Here is a 19,466-nt window from a genome sequence, read left to right on the forward strand (position 1 = left end):
GTTCACATTACAGCGAACAAAATAAGTTACACGGTGCTTTTGTTTCTATTTGTTTCTTCTTCTTCTTCTTCTTTCTTTCTTCGTTTAAAATATTATGTTACAAATTACAATTATTTATACGCGGAGCTTAAGAGCTATTGGCAGAAAAAAACACTTAACAAACGTTTTTTGAAAACGATTTTTAGGAAACAATTTTTTTGAAAAAGTATTTTTGTAAACAACGTAAACAATATAAAAACAATTTTTAAAAAAAAGTTTTTAAACAATTTTTCTACGTATTTTACTTTTTTGATATGATTTTTTCCATCTCTTACAAATTTTTCCCTTTCTGCACGTGACTCGAAAAAAATATCGAAACATTTTCTTATTCCAGAGTTAATTTTTTTTTAAATAACAATTAATTCGCATAAAAAATAACTTAAATTTATAGAATTATTAAAATATTATGTTTTCCTTTAAAAAAGGAAATATTTTTGGGAAATTTTATTAAAATAGTAGATATTGAAAACCATTGAAATGAGAAAAAATTTTGAAAATTATTCAAATTAGGACAAGAATTTTATTTGACATTTTTGAAAATAATTGAACTTTGGGGAAGAATTTTGTTATTTATTTTGGATTTTTTAATTGTAGTGTTTAAGAAAATAAAATTAATTATGATAGATAGAAATTATCTATATTAATGTTCTAAAATTTGTTAAAATGATATTAAAAAATTATTTTCTTTGTTTCTAATTTGAAAGTAAAAATTTACAACAAATTATTTTGTTCGATTCTAATTTGAAAGTAAAATTTCAAGTTGACGAATTTAATCTGACTCTCCAATTTTTTTATTAAAACCGAATGATTAATTCGGTTAGAATTAGGAAATAAAAATTAAGAACGATTAGTTCTTAATTTATTTAATCCATTACAATTTTTTTTTGTTTTATTTCCTTTACGAATTGATTTCAATAAAATCAGGCGAAATTTCGAACCGAATTTTAAAATTTAATTTTAATTATTCGCAGTTACAGAATCTATATAAAAATGTAAAAAATAGAAAGAAAAATAAAAAAGCTAAAATCGAGCTTTAAAAAACATCTAAACATTGCACTTGACAGCTCGTGTTTCTCTATTTTGTAAAATAAAGAAAGGAAATAAATGTTTCGATATTTGTCTCGGCAAGAAAAATTCTATAACAAAAATTTGTCAAAAGAATAAAAGTTAACAGTGAAATTTCACCGTTTTGTTGTGTGACTGTTTTAAGTGCCAATGGCCCTTAACCCTTTGATAATATCACAGATGAAAGAATTTCCGTGTTGTGCGTTGCGCATCGCTACCTAAGAGCCCTGACAAGTGCATTGATCCTTTCAATTTTTTGACTAAGAACACGTTTCTCGGAATCTAATGAGCTTCTCAAATCCACCAATTCATACCATCTTCGCTCCAATTGCAAGGCTTCGGATCGCAAACTGTTCGTTTGTCCCACTAATTTCGAAGTCTGAACAGTCAATACCTTCTTTTCCATTGTCTTCTCTAGAATGTTGAGAGGAAACAAAAAGAATATTCAATTATTTATACAATTTTCAGAGTTGCCACAGGTCAGGAAAATAAGGGAAATTAAATTTTTAAAATTCATAAGAAAATTCTGAATTTTTGTGTTTTTTTTTGTTTGACTCATAAACTATAAAATTGCCAAGAATTCTAATATTAATTTTGAATGAATTTAAATAGAAATTTTAAGAACAACTGATTACAGAAATTCAATTATTTTCAAAAGTGATAAACTTCTTCTCATAAATTCAATTATGTTCAAAAATTAAAAAAAAAATCTAGTCAAATTCCCAACTATTTTTATAAATAATAAAATTCTTATCCAAAATTCAATTATTTTCAAAAAATTTAATAAAATTCTTGGCAAAATTTCAATTATTTTCAAAAATTCTCTTCATTTCAATTATTTTTAATATCTATTTTAATAAAATATTTTCAAAAGAATTCAATTATTTTCAACAATTTTTAAGTAATTCTTGCAAAGGAATTCAATTATCTTGATAAACATCAAAATTCTTTCCATAAAATCAATTATTTTAAGGAATTTTAATAAAATGTTTTTTCATAAATTAAATTATTTTAAATAAATATCAAAATTCATCAAAAGAATTAAATTCTTTTGAAAAGTAATAAAATTTTTTGCAGAAATTAAATTATTTTATAAATTTTTTTAAAAATTCTCGTCAAGAGTTAAATTTTCTTTATAAATAGATAGCGAAATTCCTATCAAGAATTAAATCATTGTCAAAAATTTAAATAAAATTCTTGGCAAAATTTAATAAAATACTTTGCATAAATTCAATTGTTTTCAAAAATTATTATTTAAATTCTTCTCAGAAATTCAGTTATTTAAAAAAATTTTAATAAAATTCTTCAAAAAGTTTTCAATTATTTTCAAAATTTTTTATAAAATTCTTTAATATAATAAATTTCATTAAAGTTTTTATTAAATTCCCTAAAAGAAATTTAAAAATTTTCAAAAGTTGTTGATAAAATATTTTTATTTAAATTAAATCGTTTTATTCGAGTAAAAACTTTTTATTTAAATTAAATTGTTTTAGTCGATTAAAAACGTTTTATTTAAATTAAATCGTTTTATTGGAGTAAAATCTTTTTATCCAAGTAAAATTTCTTTTGATCAAATAAAAAACTTTTATTCAAGTAAAATTACTTTTATTAAAATAAAAATCTTTAATAAAAATTTATTCAACTAAATTTTTTTTATTAAAATAAAAACTTTGAACTGATATTCAAAATTTTCAGTTTTTGATAAAAATAACAATTTTATTGAAATTCGGAAAAATAGTTGAAACTCGATGCACAAGAATTTTAGTGGAATGCTCAAGTGCCTCTTTAGAAAAAATTGAAATTAAAAGAAGGAAAATAAACTAAAAAAAAATTGAAAAAAGGATAAAAATCGATAAAAAGAATGTAAATTCGAAACGATTTTATTTACCCTTTTGATAATCCCTGTAGGCTTGGACAATATCTTCGATTCCATTCCACTTGGGCTTATCGCTGTTATCATTATTGCCCATCTCTTCGGCGTCGTCATTTATTTCCGAATATTTGTAATGTTTCACTCCATTTTCGCCTGGAAGTGGAAGAATTGGATAATAGGCGGAGACAATATTCGGCACTAATGGCGGAAGTGGTGGCGGTCTTTCTGGTATGTGCTTGACTTTTATTTTATCCAAAAGCCTCATTCTTTGCGGTGGTTTTGGCGCTGATGGTGGATTATTTGAATAAACTTTGGCGATTCGATCACAATATGCAGTAACGCTATTCATACTTTTTCTCTTCTTTCGATCTTGCAATATGTACTGCCAACTTATTTCCGCTTCTGTGTAAGAAAAATTCAAAATATAAATTAATAATTGTCATAATTACTTTTCAATAATTTAGAAAGAGGTGTTTAATTTTTACTCAGCTTTAAAAATTTGAATAAAATTTATCGAAAGTATTTAATTATTTTCCAATTCAATTGTAATAGATTTTCTCTTTACAATTTTTATAATTAATTGAATTTCAAAAGATTTTAAATTAAATTTTTAGAAAATTTAATAATTTTATTTTACTTACAAAATTTCCAAAAATAATTGAATTTCAAAAAGTTTCAAATTAAAGTTTTAGAAAATTTGAAATTTAATAATTTTAATAATTTGACTCAATTATTTAATAATTTTTCTTAAAAATTCCAAAAAATAATTAAATTTCACTAAAGTTGCATTTACGATTTTTATAAATAATTGAATTTCAAATAGTTTCAAATTAAAGTTTTAGAAAATTTGAATTTTAAAAAACTTTAATTGAAAAATTCGGAAAACTTAGTTTTTTGATCAATGTTTATTCAAAGTATTTTTTAAATTACTTGAATATTTGAATAATTCAAATTTCATAAAATTGAATTGTAAACAAGTGATTTTTGAGAAATATTTTAGGAGAATTTTCTTTTGATTATTTGAGTTTTTCAAGAAGTTTCTCTAAAATTATTTAAAATTATTTTATAATTAACTTAGAGAAGAATTTTACTTTTTATTCAAAACAATTAATTAGATTTTGTTATTATTTAATCTTTAAAAAATTTAATTAAAATTTTATTTAAAATTAAAAACATTACAAATTTAAAATATTGAAAAAATAAATTATCAAGAAAAATTAGAAAACAATTAAATTCAAATTGCGAACAAACTTCTAGAATACAAAAATGTATTAATAGAAGAAAAATAAGATTAAATTGTAATTAAATAATTATGATAATTTATCCACTTTTCTCAATTTTATCCTTAAAAGTTAGAATTAAAAATTTTTAAAATTACCATCTCTTTTACTTGGTGGCATTATATCGAGACCGATATTCTTTAAAAATCCAACTTTTGGCACAAAATCGGTAGAATGAAGCAGAACGTCCGGATGTTCTTTTGGAATCGGCAAAACCGATTCCACTGCCGGTTCAATTTCCATTGGCGGTTCTGGTGGATCCGGATTTAATCTATAGCGTTTCTCCACTTTATATAATTCCATTTCTGAAAAATTTACAATTCGCTTTTTAAATTATTTTCCTTTTTACTATTAAAATATTAATTACTTAATCTTATTTCAATTATCTTTAAAAATAATAAAATTTTTCTCCAAAATTTTTATAAAATTCTAAGCAAACATTAAATTATTTTCATAAGTAATAAAAATTCCACAGGAATTTAACTATTTACAAATTTCTTATAAATTTCTTCATTTATTATTTTATTATTATTTTCATAAATAATGAAATTTTTTAGAGATTCAATTATTTTCATGAATTAATAAAACTCATTATAAAATTTAAATTATTTTTAATACAATGTAACTGAATTTCTCGAAAAATGTAATTATTCTTGAAAATTTTATTAAAATTCGTCACAAAAAATTCAATTATTTAACAATTTATTGATAAAATTCTTTATGAGAATTCAATTTGGAGAAATATTTATTTATTCAATAAATTATGAAAATAATTGAACTCATACAACGAATTTGATTACTTAACTGAAATTCATTTTTAAATCAATTTTTATTAGAAAATTTTACTAGAATTCAATCATTTACATACAAAAAAAAATTAATTGAATATTTTAATGTTTTTTAAGATTGAATTCTCATAAAGAATTTTATCAACAAATTTGAATTTTTTCGAGAAATTTGAATAAAATTTTTAATAATAATTACGTTTTTCGAGGAATTCGATTAAAATTTTATTAAAAATAATTGAAATTCTGCAACGAGTTTTATTATTTATGAAAATAATTGAATTATTGCGAAAAAATTGGTAAATTATTGAATTCCTGTGAAATTTTTATTATTAAATATTTATTCTAAATAAAACTATTGATGATTTCGAATAATTTTACAATTAGAGAAATTAATAAATGTAAATAGAATAAATGTAATAGAACATTTTTTTGAGTGTCCAATAATTTTTAGAGTGAATCAAAATATTCTTTAGTGTCACGGAAAATGTTAAAATTGAGCAAAATATTTTTTGTGTAAAAATGTACAAAAATTTTAATAGAGAAATATTTCTTTTTCTGTTAAATCGTTGATTATAAATGTTGCAAACTTTACCAACGTAATTAATTGAAAATTGTAAGAATCGAAAGGAGATTTGTAGAATAAATAATTGGAATTACAAAATTAGAAAAATAAAATCAGAATTAGGTTGAAAGTGGATTTTTTAAAGAAATGTAATTTACCATTTTTGATGCTGAGAGTCGTTAAACCAAACATCGCAAGAAATGCAAGTTTCTCATTCGAATATTGCGGTTTCGAAGGCGGCCCTTTAGTAATCCAAAGATCAATTTCCTTACTATCGTCGTCTTCCGATTCCGAGTGACAATTATTACTGATACCATTATTTTTCTCACGCTTTCTCTTACGTCTCTTCTCAGCCAAATCGAGTGTTGAACGTAATTTTTTCGGCGATTCCGGTACACAAAAATAACCATCACTCTCATCTTCCTTTTTCAATAATAATGTTTTACTAATATCCGGCACATTTAATACCGCCGTCTCGTATTTCATCGGAATTTCCGTTAAATTATTGCACTTGTCAGTGATGCAGAAGCCTGTTGCCGTTTTTGTTGTTGTTGTTGTTGATTTTAATTCCCCAGTGGAAAAATTTAACAGCTTCTCCTGATACTTGGGTATTTGCAGTAGAACATTCGATACATTTTGACAGGTGCGCAACACCTCCTCCGATTTTATACTCTGTATAAGTTGTGCAGTGTCAATTGGCTTTTGTACATTATCATTTAATGTGAACTTGAATTTTTGTTGTTGAAACGGTTGTTGGATATTGTACTGAATATTGAAATTCTGTTCATTCTTGTTTTCCAAGTCGCCAGCTTTTCCCGAATTGTAGTTTGTCTGCCTATTGTCGACATTGTGATTCATTGATTTTAAATTTTGATTCTGATTCTGATTCTGATTCTGATTTTGATTTTGATTTTGAACCGATGTTTGTCCTGATTGTTGATTCAGCATTTGGCAGTGATTTAAATTTTGATTTAATGTTTGTAGTTGATTTGCAGTTTGGGAGGAGTTCAGAATTTGGTTTTGAGTTAAACTCTGGTTTGGGGTTAAACTTGGAGTTAAACTCTGGTTTGGGTTTAAACTTTGAGTTAAATTCTGATTTGGTGGTAAACTTGGAGTCAAACTCTGGTTTTGGGTTAAATTCTGGTTGGAACTTAAACTTTGGTTTGAATTTAAACCACGGGGGGAATTTAAGCTCGAGTTGGAATTTAAACTGGGGGTTGAATTCAGACAATGGTTGGTATTTAAATTCGGGGCTGAATTCAGACAGTGATTGGCATTTAAACTCGGGGCTGAATTTAGACAGTGGTTGGTATTTAAATTCGAATTTAGACTCTGGTTGGTATTTAGACTCGAATTCGAGTTTAGACCCTGATTGGCATTTAACATCGAGTTCGAATTCAGACCCTGATTGGTATTCAACATCGAGTTCGAATTCAGACCATGATTGGAGTTTTGATTTGGGTTCAGATTGTGACTTTGGTTGTTGGGGTTTCCTAGATTCGAACCCGAATCGTGACTTGATTCCTGATTCGATTCTTGAATGCGAGCTTGGCTGTCGTTTTCTTTTTCGTTAACCTTCTCCCTACTTTTCTCGAAGACCTCCTTGTTCTCCTTCTCTGGATTATTGTTATTTTGGGTATTGAACATTTTTGCGTTTTGTGGCACGTGGCTCAGATAATAATTGGCCGAGGCGATTGGCTGGGGGATTTTTTCTCCGTTATTCGAAGTCGATGTGTTTGTTTCTCGAGATTCGTGATTGTGATTGTGATTCTGATGCTTTAAACTATCAGCGGTATTTCCGTTCGAATTGGATAGACTTAATTTTTGGTGCTGATGATGTATTGGGGGTGAGGAGAAGTGAGGTGGCTTGTAAAGACTTGGGACGTGAGTGACGGGAATGTGGGGATGATGAAATGGCGGTGGATAGGGAATTGGTTGCATCATTTGATGTTGATGGTTTGTTTTTGAATTTGCATCCTTGCAGGAGGTTTCGGTGATTTGATTGATTAGTGAGGGGGCAATTGACACGTATGTTTTCATCAGTGAGTCCTGATTTGTTATAATCTGCGAATGATTGTTTGTTAGGGTTCTCTGGGGTGGTTTTGTTGTGGAGCGAAAAGAATCTTCGAAGGGTCTCACGAAGGCTGGTTGTGGATTTACTGGCACTGTTGATGTTGTTGTTGTCACTGCTGGAGTTGTCGTTATTGATGATGATGTCGTTGAAATTACTGTACTAATAGGCGTTGAGGTTGTTATCGATGATGATGATTCTTTACTCCTTGCGTGAAGTCCGTGAGAAATTGGTGGCGATTTGCCGGCGTTGCTTGTCTGATTCCCTGGAAAGTAACAAAATACTTCAAATTAAGAAACACAGTGGTTAGAAATTTTGAAACAAATTTAGAAACTGCTTTTAGTCTTTTAGAAACAAAGTAGTTGTCTGTTCCATTTAAAGTTAGTTTTTATTGTCTTGGTAGTGAATTGGATTATTGTATTGGACGAAAAAAGTTTGTCGAAAATAGAACTTAAACTGTATTGTTATACAATAAGTGGTTGTGGTTAATGTTTTGCATAATAGTTTTGGTAATTGTTTTGCTTATTGTTTTAGTTAGTGTTTTGATTTCTCTTTATGATTTTGCAGAAAATCCTCCTGTTTTCCTTCGCTTAAAGAAAAAGACTAGAAGAATAGAGATAAAGATGTTTCGCTTAAAGAATAAACTCTGCTCTAAAGTGAACTTTCTGCTGTTACAGTGCAATAGTTACCAGAGGGCGAGACTCCGGAGAGAGAATGGGTGACGTGCGTGGTCATCATTCCGCTTGCGGATAAAGTATTAACAGTCGTTGTACATCCAGACGAGTGGATTCGATGCTGAGGTGGAAGTGGTTGCTGGTACAATGAAGAACTGGCCGTAGAAGTTGTACTCAAAATTGTAGCTGTATGCTGACTAGAATGAATGGTACATGTTGGTACAGGCGGAAGGTGTAGTGAGGGTATCGAGATGATTGGAGCAAGAGGGATATTCAGTGATTGTGGACCAATAACGCCTGGGATTTGAGGAGGACAAATGGGTGACGACGTTATTGTTGGTGGTCCAAGATTAAGAGTCGATAAATTTGTCCCCATTGGAGAGGGAATTGGTGCTGAACTAACGGGACAAATAGGAGCAGAACCCATTGATGGTGGACCTATTGGTGTTGTTGAATTTGGAAATTGTGATAGGCGAGAATGATAGAGGCTTGTTGATGGATCTGACGACGATTGTTGTTGTTGTTGTTGTTGTTGTTGTTGTTGTTGTTGTTGTTGTGGCGGAAGATGGGAAAGGGAAGATTGTTCTTCCTTTCGCTGTTGATGATGATTGCCGATGGTCCCTCCGTTTGAATTAATATTGCTAGGATTGTTGTTATTGTTACTGATCGTCGTTCGATCCCTCTCTCGCTCTCTATCACGATCGCGCTCCCTCTCGCTGCTGTGCAACTGAGCCGCTATGGTCGGCTTCCTAGCTGGAACAAATCCCGAACACAGTGCTTGGTAACATTCCACTAAAATTTTTCCTAACACTAACAAACGCCAACAACATGTCAAAGTCGTCGCAATTCTGATTCAAAAATCCAAACGACTTTCACATGCCCTTAAAGAACATTCCAAGTCCACTTTGCCATTTTTTTTTTCATTAACACTACTACAAAAATAGAAAATACTATTGAAATTTTAATACACTCGGAATATTCCTTTTGCGTTCTTTTTTCATACATAAATAATAAAAATTGTAAAAAGAATTGGGTATGGGGGTGGTGGGGGGGTCGTTAATTATAGGAATGAAAGAGATGAATTTTAAAACTCATTAATATAATCATTACATCAGAGAACAAATATGTTAAAAAACACTTTTTGCATTTTTTTTGTTTTTCGTGCAAAATAAAAAATAAAGATGTAAGAAATGATTATATCCTTTTTTATAGAAAAACATATACTTTAATATATAGAGTTCAGCAGTAAGTAGACAATAAAAGAGAGAGATATTTTTCAATCTTACCTTTTCTTTCATATAGAATGTAATTTTACATTTTCATTACATATTTTACGGCTGCAATCCTTTTCTGATACGAGAAGGAATTTTTATTTATAATTAAAATACTTAATACCTATATTAGAAAAAAAATATTGTAAATCTTCAAAATCGATAAAAAAAAATACTTTTTCGTTTTGAAAAAATTAATTTCGTTAATTTAATGAATTTGAAAATTCACCTCTTTCTTAATCACACATTAATTTATTTTTTTTACCAAAATTTGACTTTGTCAGTATTTTCATTTAAATTTTAGATTTTTTTTTAAAAAAAATTTTTCTTTCCACACGTTTTTTTGGTTTTGACAAAAAAGAAACATTTATTTCGGCGAGGTATTCGATTTTTTTACAATTTTTTATTACAAGTATATTAAAAAAGAGTTATAATTATTTACAATTTACAGATAGTAATTATTAAAAAAAAACACAGTTCTCTTAATGTAAAATAGAAAACAAGTTTTACAAAAAAATTTAATATAAGTACATTTTTTGAAACTTGCGCAAACTTGGAAAGAAAATTAATTTCTTTCCTATTTAGAAATTTGTTTGTTCTTTTTAGATTTAAAATTAAGAGGTAGTTTCAAATAATTTACTTGTTTTACAAAAAATTTCTTAGAAAATAAATTTTTTACAAAATTCTCAATAAAATATTCGTGATGCCCTTGAAAACTTACCGAAATTTTTTTTTTTTTTGTATTTCTATCTTATTACGCTAATAATTTTTAATATCGATGAAGTATTGGGGATGATTACCGTCGATAAAATAATTTAGCAAAAAAAAAAAAAAAAAAAAAAATTAAAAACGAAAAGCGAAAAATAAATCACCGATAGCGATCGTAATCTCTTTTTCGGGCAATTTTTTTTTCTACATCGATTCGCAAAAAGGAAAATTTTTCCGAAATTATTTTCTTTATATGAATCTTCCCCAAAACTGTTTCAGAAAACGGTTCAAGGGTCAAGAATATCAAGTCCATTAGAATTTTGATCACTTTATGAAATATTTATTTTTCAGATGATATTCCAAATATACATGTTTACATAATAAATTATATAAAAGTGATATAATTTTGACAAATGAATAGGCGTCTCACAAGATTTTTTTTAACTTTTTAAATATGTACATCGGTTTATTCGGTCAGTGTAAATAAGGATAAGTGTTTTTTTCTACTTTCTTCCTCTTCCTTGTTTTCAATATTTTTTTACAATCCAAAAAAAACTTTACCTCGATGTTTAATATTTCGTTTATTTTTTTTATTAAATATTGGAACATTTCTAAAACAGTTGCGGGAACCAACGCAAGAGTGCAGTGCGCCTAACAAAAAGAACAGATCAACATTTCAGTTAAAACAATTAAAAAAAAAAATTCCCGAAACACTTAAAATATATTCCAAAGCGAATATTTTACAAAATTATTTCAATTATCTCAACATAAAATATTTTTATTTAAATATTTTAAGTTTGAAAATATTTGAATTAGAAATATTGGAGTATTGGAAATATTTGACATAATTTAAAAATATTTTCCCATTTGCTCGGATCGGGTTTTTTTTCTTTTACACGAAGACATTAAATACTGATCGAATATTAATTCTACAAAAATAAAAAATACATATACAAAAAAAATATGGTACGTACATTTCTAGTGAATAAAAAAACACCTAATAGTAAATTTTTTAAAAAGAGAACTAAATTCGATAAATCTTTTTTTTATCGTTTTCGTATTTTTCCTTCTTCTCGAAATTATTAATTAGAAAAATATACACGAGCCCTTCCTTTAGGTGTTGTGCACTCTTAGGTTTAAGTCAATACAAAATACTTTTAATTAACTACCTACGCATCGATCCTCTTTTTTTTCTTAGTGATTGTACAAAAAGACGAATTATAACATTTTCTTTCATCCTTGACCGAGACTGACCGAAGGCCGACTTAGTTTTTCTTTCGACCATTTTCCATTTTTCTTGGGTATCAAAGGATTTTTTTTTTAATTATGGAACTATTTTCTTTTTATAAGTCAGGCTTTGGTCTGATTTTTTAAGTGTAAAAAAATTGCTCGATCTGCTAAAAAATCGAACATTAGGAAATTTATTTTCTATGTATACTAGTGGCACTATTTATGGACAGTAAGTTTTTTTCTTGTTTGATTTTCGACAATTAGTTGCGTGTTAATTACAAGGATCTCTCTTACTCACTCTCTCTCACTCTCTCTCGCTATTTCTCAATCTTTCGTTTTCTCGTTTCTTTTTCTTTGCAATCGGTAAAAAATCTTTCTCGAACTTTGTTTCTCAATATTTTCAGTTACTAAATCGTAATGGTAATATATTTTTTTGTTTCTCAATCAACACGATTAGTTAATTATTCAATTCATTAGTTTAGTAAATTAATATGTTAATTTAATTTAAAAAAGAAAATATTACAGCAAATTAAATTATTTTGTAGAAATTATTAAAATTAGTAAAAAAAAGGTTAAATTAATTTGCAAAATTAATCAATAAAATTAATTTACCAAATTAAATTTATAATAAAATTAAGAGAATTTGCAAATCATTCGAACTAGATTAAATTAATTAATAAAATTAATTTGCAGAATTAATTAATAACATTAATTTGCTAAATTAATTAATAAAATTAATTTGCTAAATTAATTAATAAAATTAATTAGCCAAATTAACTAATAAAATTAATTTACCAAATTAATTATTAAAATTAGTTTGAAATTAATTTAATTGGCAAATAGCAATACTAAATTACTAATTAGTAATTGTGTATTAATCAGAAAATTAAAATACTATATAATAGCAAATAGAAATTTAATCAGCCGATAACACCAAATTAATTAACAAATTGATATACTAAACTAATATATTAATTTAATTGACAAAATAATATATTAAATTTTTGCGAATAATACTAATTAACTGGTTGATTGATGAATTTAGTTAAAAATTTACCAAAATATTGATTTAACTAATTAGCATTAGTAATAATAATAATAGATTAATAAGTGGAGCAGATCTGCAGTGGAGCGGCCAGAGTCTTTCGTTTAAGAACATTAGTAAAATAATACCTATCACAAGTTCTAAAGAAAGCTTGGCAAAAAAAAAATAAAAAAAATTAACAAATATTCAAAATTTGCTGCCCCAATTTTCTAAATGCTTATCTAAATTTTTTTTCAATTATTTAATCTAGCTTCGTGAGAAATGAACTATAACTATAACTTTCATTAATTATTATAGTTTAAGATTAGAAGCGTAGTAGTTTTTTTTCTTTATTCTTCTTTTTTTTCTTTTAATGTCTCTCACAGTCAGTTTGTTTTTTTATTTTAAAATGACTTTTGTTTTGCACAGTTCGCCAAATTTAATGGCACAATAAATTTGAATTGAAACTATCCCGTTGTGTGTGAGTTGAGAAAACGATCGCTTGGCATTCGATTTACAAAGATTTTTCTAAAAAAAAAAAAATAATAAAAACAAAAAATAATGAAAAGAAAAAAATTTGTTTTCCGTACTGACTCATTGTCCAAGAAAAAAAAAATTAAAAACACTCATTCATATATTCGTAAAAAAAAATTCTCTATTTACCGGATACGGAATTTTCTTCTAGTTGATTTTTTTCACACTTTTTTCAGCTTTAAAGACTAGAAGAATGATCTGGCACGATAGGGTTGTTCCTTTATGGTTTTTTTAAATTTTTTTATTGAAGAGATGAAAAAACCAGTTCTTTTTTCGATATTGTTCGTTCGTCAAAAAACGATTCCTCCATCGTCTTGCTGACTAAAAATTATTACTAAAAATAAATAGACAAGGCCTATCAGATCGAATTGTGTAAATTTAATGAATATTTTTTTTAAGAGACAATTTTTATTTTCTCTCTGCGAATTGATGATGGAGAAAAAAAATTTCCGGGAGTGATGATTTTTTTTTCTTTGTTCCCCCCGGAGATCAGGCGAAGTATTGAGAGTTGAGGGGGGAAGAATAAAAAGAGTACAAACGATCTGATAAACCTCGACTTATGCGTGACGTTTTTTTCTTTCAATGGAAGGCAGTAGGGGGTGGAGCGACTCGCTCACCTGCAGTATCAGCAGATGCAGGCGCAGGTGCTGCGACAGGGGCTGTGGGAGCTGAATTTCGTGCTACTCTTCTCCTCTCCTCCTCCTCACGTAGTACAGCCTGCTCTCTTGCCTGCCTCAATCTGTGTTCCTCTTCCAGCTTCAGTCTGCAAAAAATTTAAAGAAACCATTTTTTAAATTCAATTTACTCTTTGAAATTCAAAAAATATTTTTTTTTTACTTTTTAAAAAAAAAAAACGAATGGAATTATTTTTTTCAATCAATATAAATAATATTAATCCTTTATAATAATTTATTCAAAATAAAATTACCCGCTGTTCAAAATTATTAACATTTATTTGACATTATTAATATCGATAGCGAATTTTAATTAATAACATTATTAATTAAACTCAATTTATAATAATAATAATAATAATAATAATAATAATAATAATAATACACGGAAAGAAAATAAATATTTTTTGTAAAAGTATTTTACAATTTGGGGTAAAAATGCAACAAAGCGAAATTTTTATATGAAAAAAGTAATTAATTGAGCAAATTAAGTTCATAAAGTAAATTTATTAGTTACTTTAACAAATTAATTATATTAGTTAATTTAACAACGTAATTTAATTAAATAATTTAGCAAATTAACTTCATTAATTAACTAGCAAATGTTACGAGAGCTAGCGCGCAAAACGCGATGTTCAATTTTTTTTCAAATTAAAAAATTTGTTATTTTCAAATATGAATTTTTGAATAGTTTCAGATTGCTAAAATTTAATTAGGTATTTTTAAATAAAATTGTAATATAACATTTCACGAATGAATAAAATTATTTTTTTAAATTTTAATAAAATCCTTCGAAACAATGCAATTATTTTTTTAAATTTGTAAAATTCTTTGGAAAAATTCAATTATTTAAAAAAAAAAATTCCACAAACGAATTCAATTTTTTTCTTAATTATTAGTTATAAAATTTTTCAAAAGAATTCAATTATTTTCCAAAAATTTTAATAAATTCTTTGCAAGAATTCAATTATTTTCTAAAACTTTTTGAAAGAATTGTTCATAAACTTTAATTATTTTTAAAATTTTTATAAAAACTCCCATTATTTAAAAAAAAAAAATCAAAGAAATTCTGCAAAAAAAAATTTAATTAGAATTATCAAAAATTTTAACATAATTCTTCACGAGAATTCAATTATTTTTCTAAATAAAAAAAATTCTTTAAAGGAATTCTATTATCAAATTTGTTGATAAAATTTTTTGCAACAATTCGATGATTTTCAATAAATTAATTTTAAAAATGAAAATTATTTAAAAAGAAAAAATATTTAAAAACTTGGGAAACATAAAAGCAAACAATAACTAACTTCAAGCTGTGAACAGATTACCAGAATACAACGATTATTAATATAGATTTGGTAAATTTAATAATTTTAATAATTTTTATTAATTAATTTAATTTATTCTAATAATTTTTTTTAATTAAATTAAAATATCAAGTTACTGAATTTTGAAAAAAATTATACGAAATCTAGTAAAATTATGTAAAAATTTAAATTTAAATTTATTTGAAATAACTAATAAATTTCACATAATTTTTTTTTAAAGTTTAGTATTTTTAATATAAAAATTTTGCTTTGTCGCATTTTCACCCCAAATTGTAAAATACTTTTAGAAAATGGAAAATAAATAATTTTCCCTCCATATATTAATAAAAAAATTAATAATAAAAAATAATTAATTAATAATTTTAAAAAATTAATAAGTTTTAATAATAGTTTCATAGAAAGCTCTGCATTTGAATATTATTGACACAAAAAATTATTTATATTTTGAAGTTGAAAATAATAATTTTTTTTGTTTATAAAAATAATAATATTTACCGTTCGTGCATCACTGGGGACATGAGGCTCAGCGAACCCGGTGGCATCATGTCTTGACTATATCTCAATCCATAGAGAGGATATGATGGGAGGCCAGGAAACAATGGCTGTCTCAACATATTACATCTCTCCAAATACAATTGTTCTTCTATTCTGTAAGCATAAGAAAAAAGTGGACTTGAATATTTTTTAATTCATTTTTTTTTAATTTTTAGACAAAAGCAAAATTATTTTTTTTACTATATAAAACTTATATTTTTAGAAAAATTTTATAAAAGCGTTCACAAGTCGATACTTGTGTTTAATGAAGATAAATCGTAAAATTGTGATAATCACAAAACTTGAATGAATTATTTCCATCTGCAGTAACTTTAGATTTAGAAAAAAAAGTTCCCTTATTCCAACTCCAATATAAACAATAAAAACTAATTTATTTAATTTTTATTAGTATTTTTTGGTTTAAAATTAGAATCCCCCCAGATTTTTAACCGGTTTATTTTTAACTTTCCAACCCCCCGCTTTTTAAAAATTAGGTTTCATACCACTTTCCTCTTCTGAAAGTTCTGCTGCTTTTATTTAAAATTTAATAATACGTTAAAAAATTAATATGTTTGCATACTTTTAGTTTAGGCCATACACTCAGAAAAAAGATAAAATTGACTCAGAGCCATTAGAAATTTTATTTGGTTTCAATGAAATTTTATTTTGTTCATATTAATTTTATTTGGTTCAAATAAAAGATTTTTTTGTCGAATAAAACTTTTATTTACAACAAATAAATAATCTAGTTGCCTTTGAGAACAGCTTTTAAAAGAAAACTTATATCGTAGATTTCACTTTAAATATTTGCCCACATTTTTAGTTTGGATAAAAAAATATTATAAAACTGAAACTGGTACCCAATTATCAGCACCGTTCTAATTTTGAAAATTTTATTTTAATTTTTAGAGGGCCGGGGTAACCATTTATTTTGACGAATCTTTTTATCAAATTGACTTCTTATTTATAAATTTTTTAAAATAAAAAACTATCGGTAGTCTAAAGGTTAAAGTTAAATATATTTATTTTAAAGTCAACAAGAAATTTTGAAAACTGAAGTGGATGCTGATAATAGGGAGCAAGCTTCAGATTTATAAAAAATATTTAACGTTAAAATTTAATTTCCAAAATTAACTGGTTGCTGATGATTGGGTGACAGTTTTAGTATCATAAAAATATTTATAGTTCTCGGATATTTCTGAAATTTTTGAGTTATTTTACTTTCGAAATTCGTCATAAAAAATGGATTGTTCGAAGTTGACCAAGTGGTATGAATCCTTAGTTCTTAAGAAGCTCGAATATTATATTTTCCTTTGTCAAATTCCAGTAGTATATTTCTACTATATTTTTGAAATTCCTTAATTCTTACCTATAAGCGTGTTGCAAGTGTGGTGGTGGATAGAGACTATGATGATAGGGACTGTAGGCGGCGGGGTCCAGGGCAAAAGGTGGTGGCGGTGCATGAGCGGGATGATGTTCGGGCCGATAGGGTTGAAAACCAGATCTGGCCAGTAATTCGGAAGCTGTGGCAGTAACATTGTGTTTGCTGGTCTCTGCAGGCCTGGCAGTTGTATATAAAGAAGGTATTTCTTCTGGTCGACGCTCATGTGTCGTTCGCTCCTAAAACAAAAAAGCAAAACCAATTTCATTGTCATTTCTTCAGTAGTGAAAGAATATTTTTTATTTTCTAATCAAGAAAAGGAAAATGCTGTTAATAATCTTTTTCAAATAGTAGAATTTAACTTCCTTTTTTCCAAATTGAAATACCAGTTAATTTATTAATCAGACATTTATTCTCGTGTGAATTTCTACTCATGAAACTATTCCAATAGCTAAAGAGAAAGTCGGAAGTGTTTTTTAATATTTCAAGCAAATACCGAGGTTTATTACCGTAATTATTTGCTTTTCTCTTTTCTTCCTATATAAATTAGGAAATTTTATCGGATATTACAAATTTGCAAACATCTGCATTAGATTTTACTCTAAGTGCAATATTTAAGTATCTCTATTTGTACGGTTCGATAATTTCGATAATTCACGGTAAATTGTTTCCGAGGAACGAACTTGATAATAAATCCTACTGTTCTCCCTTTCTTTTGGGTATTGCGTTTAGGATTTAATAACACAAGTATAGTTTATTTTTCTGAAAGGTAATTGTCTGCTATTGATGCAAAATTTCCTTGGACGAATTGTGCGCACCTCCGGGTTTCGATTTAGCTGCGGATGATCACCTACTTTACAAGCGTAGCAGAAGAAAAGATGAGAGCCTGAGAAGTTCTTTGATCTTCCGATTATCGCAGCTAAGCTATTTTCCTTTTCGCTCGAATGAACTTCTTTTTCATTTTGAGAATATTTCAAACTGTCGTTTCCTTTTTCGTATCAACGATTTCCGATTCTATTGAATTTCTTTCACCCCCATCCCTTATTGCCTATATAGAGTTTCTTCTCCATATCCGTTAATGCTGATTAATATATTTCAACTTTGATGTCAGTAAATAAAAGTCGATATGGAGTGAAAAGACTTTTGGGTAAAGAAATCATCAAAAGACTTCATCTAACTCTAAGTTTGGAGATGTTTCGTCTACAACTTTGGACTTTCTCATTAGAATTAAACAAAGTCGAATGATAGGTAGCCGTTAATCTTGCCACAAGATTAGCTGGGGTTATTTCTAGAACCAGTGACTCTTGTTAACCCTTTGCTGATGCTAACGACCATGGTCCTAACCAGGCGTCAAAAATCAAAAATTTTTGACGATTTTTGATGCCTGGTTAGGGACCTTGGTCGTTTAGCATCACTCGATTTAAAATTAAATAGAATAGATGATTACCTTGGCAGGAGACGGCCCTCGAACAAGAGGAGGAGGCGCTCGGTTTTTAGGACTAGCTCGCGGCTCCTCCTCTTGAGGTGCTGGACCCGCTTGTTTCGCCAGACATCTCAGGGCAGCTGCGAAACTTCGACTATTTTGCTGAGTCCCAGGACCCGGTCCGGGAGTGTGACCTTGAGGTAAAACACCGGAACTCGGTCTGTGAGACTTTCCGATTGTTGGTGGTTGAGCTTTGGTGCTAGCAGGCTGAAGACCTAAAACAGAAAATACAAAAAAACACTTAGTTTTGCAAATCTTCATCTCTATTATACATTTGTTTTAAAAAATGTTAGCAAATTTCGTTAAATCAACAATATAGAAAGGGGTTGTGAATTCCGCTTTGTAGGAACTGTAGGAAGTAAAAGCAAAATGGAAAACTGAGGAGAAAGGAATGAAAAAGTGTGGAACGATTTTCTCCCTTTTTTCAGAGAGAACTATTGTCTTGGCACTGCTCTCTGAAGATAAGATAGCAAAAAAGGGAGAAAGGGGATTTTTAGTATCGTGGCAAAGAGGTCCTCTCCCCTACACCCGGGATGGAAGATAGCGAGAAAATAAACAGAGAAGAAAGGTGGAAAAATGTCAGCTTAGGCTATATAGATGTATACAGGAAAAGGTGGTTTTGCGCGCTCTCCATTCAATTCCTCATCACGAGAGTGCACACCTTCGTGCAGTGCTCTGCTGAGGATCTCTTTCTGTCTTATTCAACGATGCTCTCATCCCGTTCCCTGCCGTTCCCCTTAAAGTACTCTTCCAGAACACTATTTCTTTTCATTTCTATTTTACCCTCGGTCGGTATCCGCGCAACGACCCTTACCTTATCGTCTGACGGGCAAAAATAAGACAAAATCAGAAAAAAAGAGATGACAAAGGAAAAAAATATTCTTTCCCTTAAATACTAATGTTATTTTTACTCTTTTTTTCTTTCAGATTTTTAATGAAAAAGGAAGTTA

General features: G+C 27.6%; 1 protein-coding gene across 1 annotated transcript; it reads right to left on the reverse strand.

Annotated features, from left to right (window-relative positions):
* Nucleotides 1-751: 751 nt before the first annotated feature.
* Nucleotides 752-18,792, reverse strand: LOC122498707 (ras guanine nucleotide exchange factor P-like). The gene is made up of 9 exons (XM_043606570.1): nucleotides 18,481-18,792; nucleotides 17,022-17,272; nucleotides 15,614-15,766; nucleotides 13,737-13,882; nucleotides 8,368-9,105; nucleotides 5,766-7,943; nucleotides 4,356-4,562; nucleotides 2,993-3,379; nucleotides 752-1,518 (listed from the first exon to the last, which is right to left on the reverse strand). Exons 1-9 carry the CDS (start codon nucleotides 18,775-18,777, stop codon nucleotides 1,319-1,321), a joined length of 4,557 nt encoding a protein of 1,518 aa, XP_043462505.1. The 5' UTR covers nucleotides 18,778-18,792; the 3' UTR covers nucleotides 752-1,318.
* Nucleotides 18,793-19,466: the final 674 nt, after the last annotated feature.

The sequence above is a fragment of the Leptopilina heterotoma genome, unplaced genomic scaffold (genome assembly GCF_015476425.1).
Source record: "Leptopilina heterotoma isolate Lh14 unplaced genomic scaffold, ASM1547642v1 Lhet_158, whole genome shotgun sequence".
In the NCBI taxonomy this organism is placed as follows: Eukaryota; Metazoa; Arthropoda; class Insecta; order Hymenoptera; family Figitidae; genus Leptopilina; species Leptopilina heterotoma.

Bases quoted from the DNA above. Each gene is read 5' to 3' on its own strand.
- LOC122498707 (XM_043606570.1), bottom strand. From the start codon at position 18,777: ATGAAGATTTGCAAAACTAAGTGTTTTTTTGTATTTTCTGTTTTAGGT. The intron at 15,767-17,021 runs GTAAGAATTAAG...TTATGCTTACAG, and splicing joins CACTTGCAACACGCTTATAG to AATAGAAGAACAATTGTATT. The intron at 4,563-5,765 runs GTAAATTACATT...TAAATTTTTCAG, and splicing joins GACTCTCAGCATCAAAAATG to AAATGGAATTATATAAAGTG.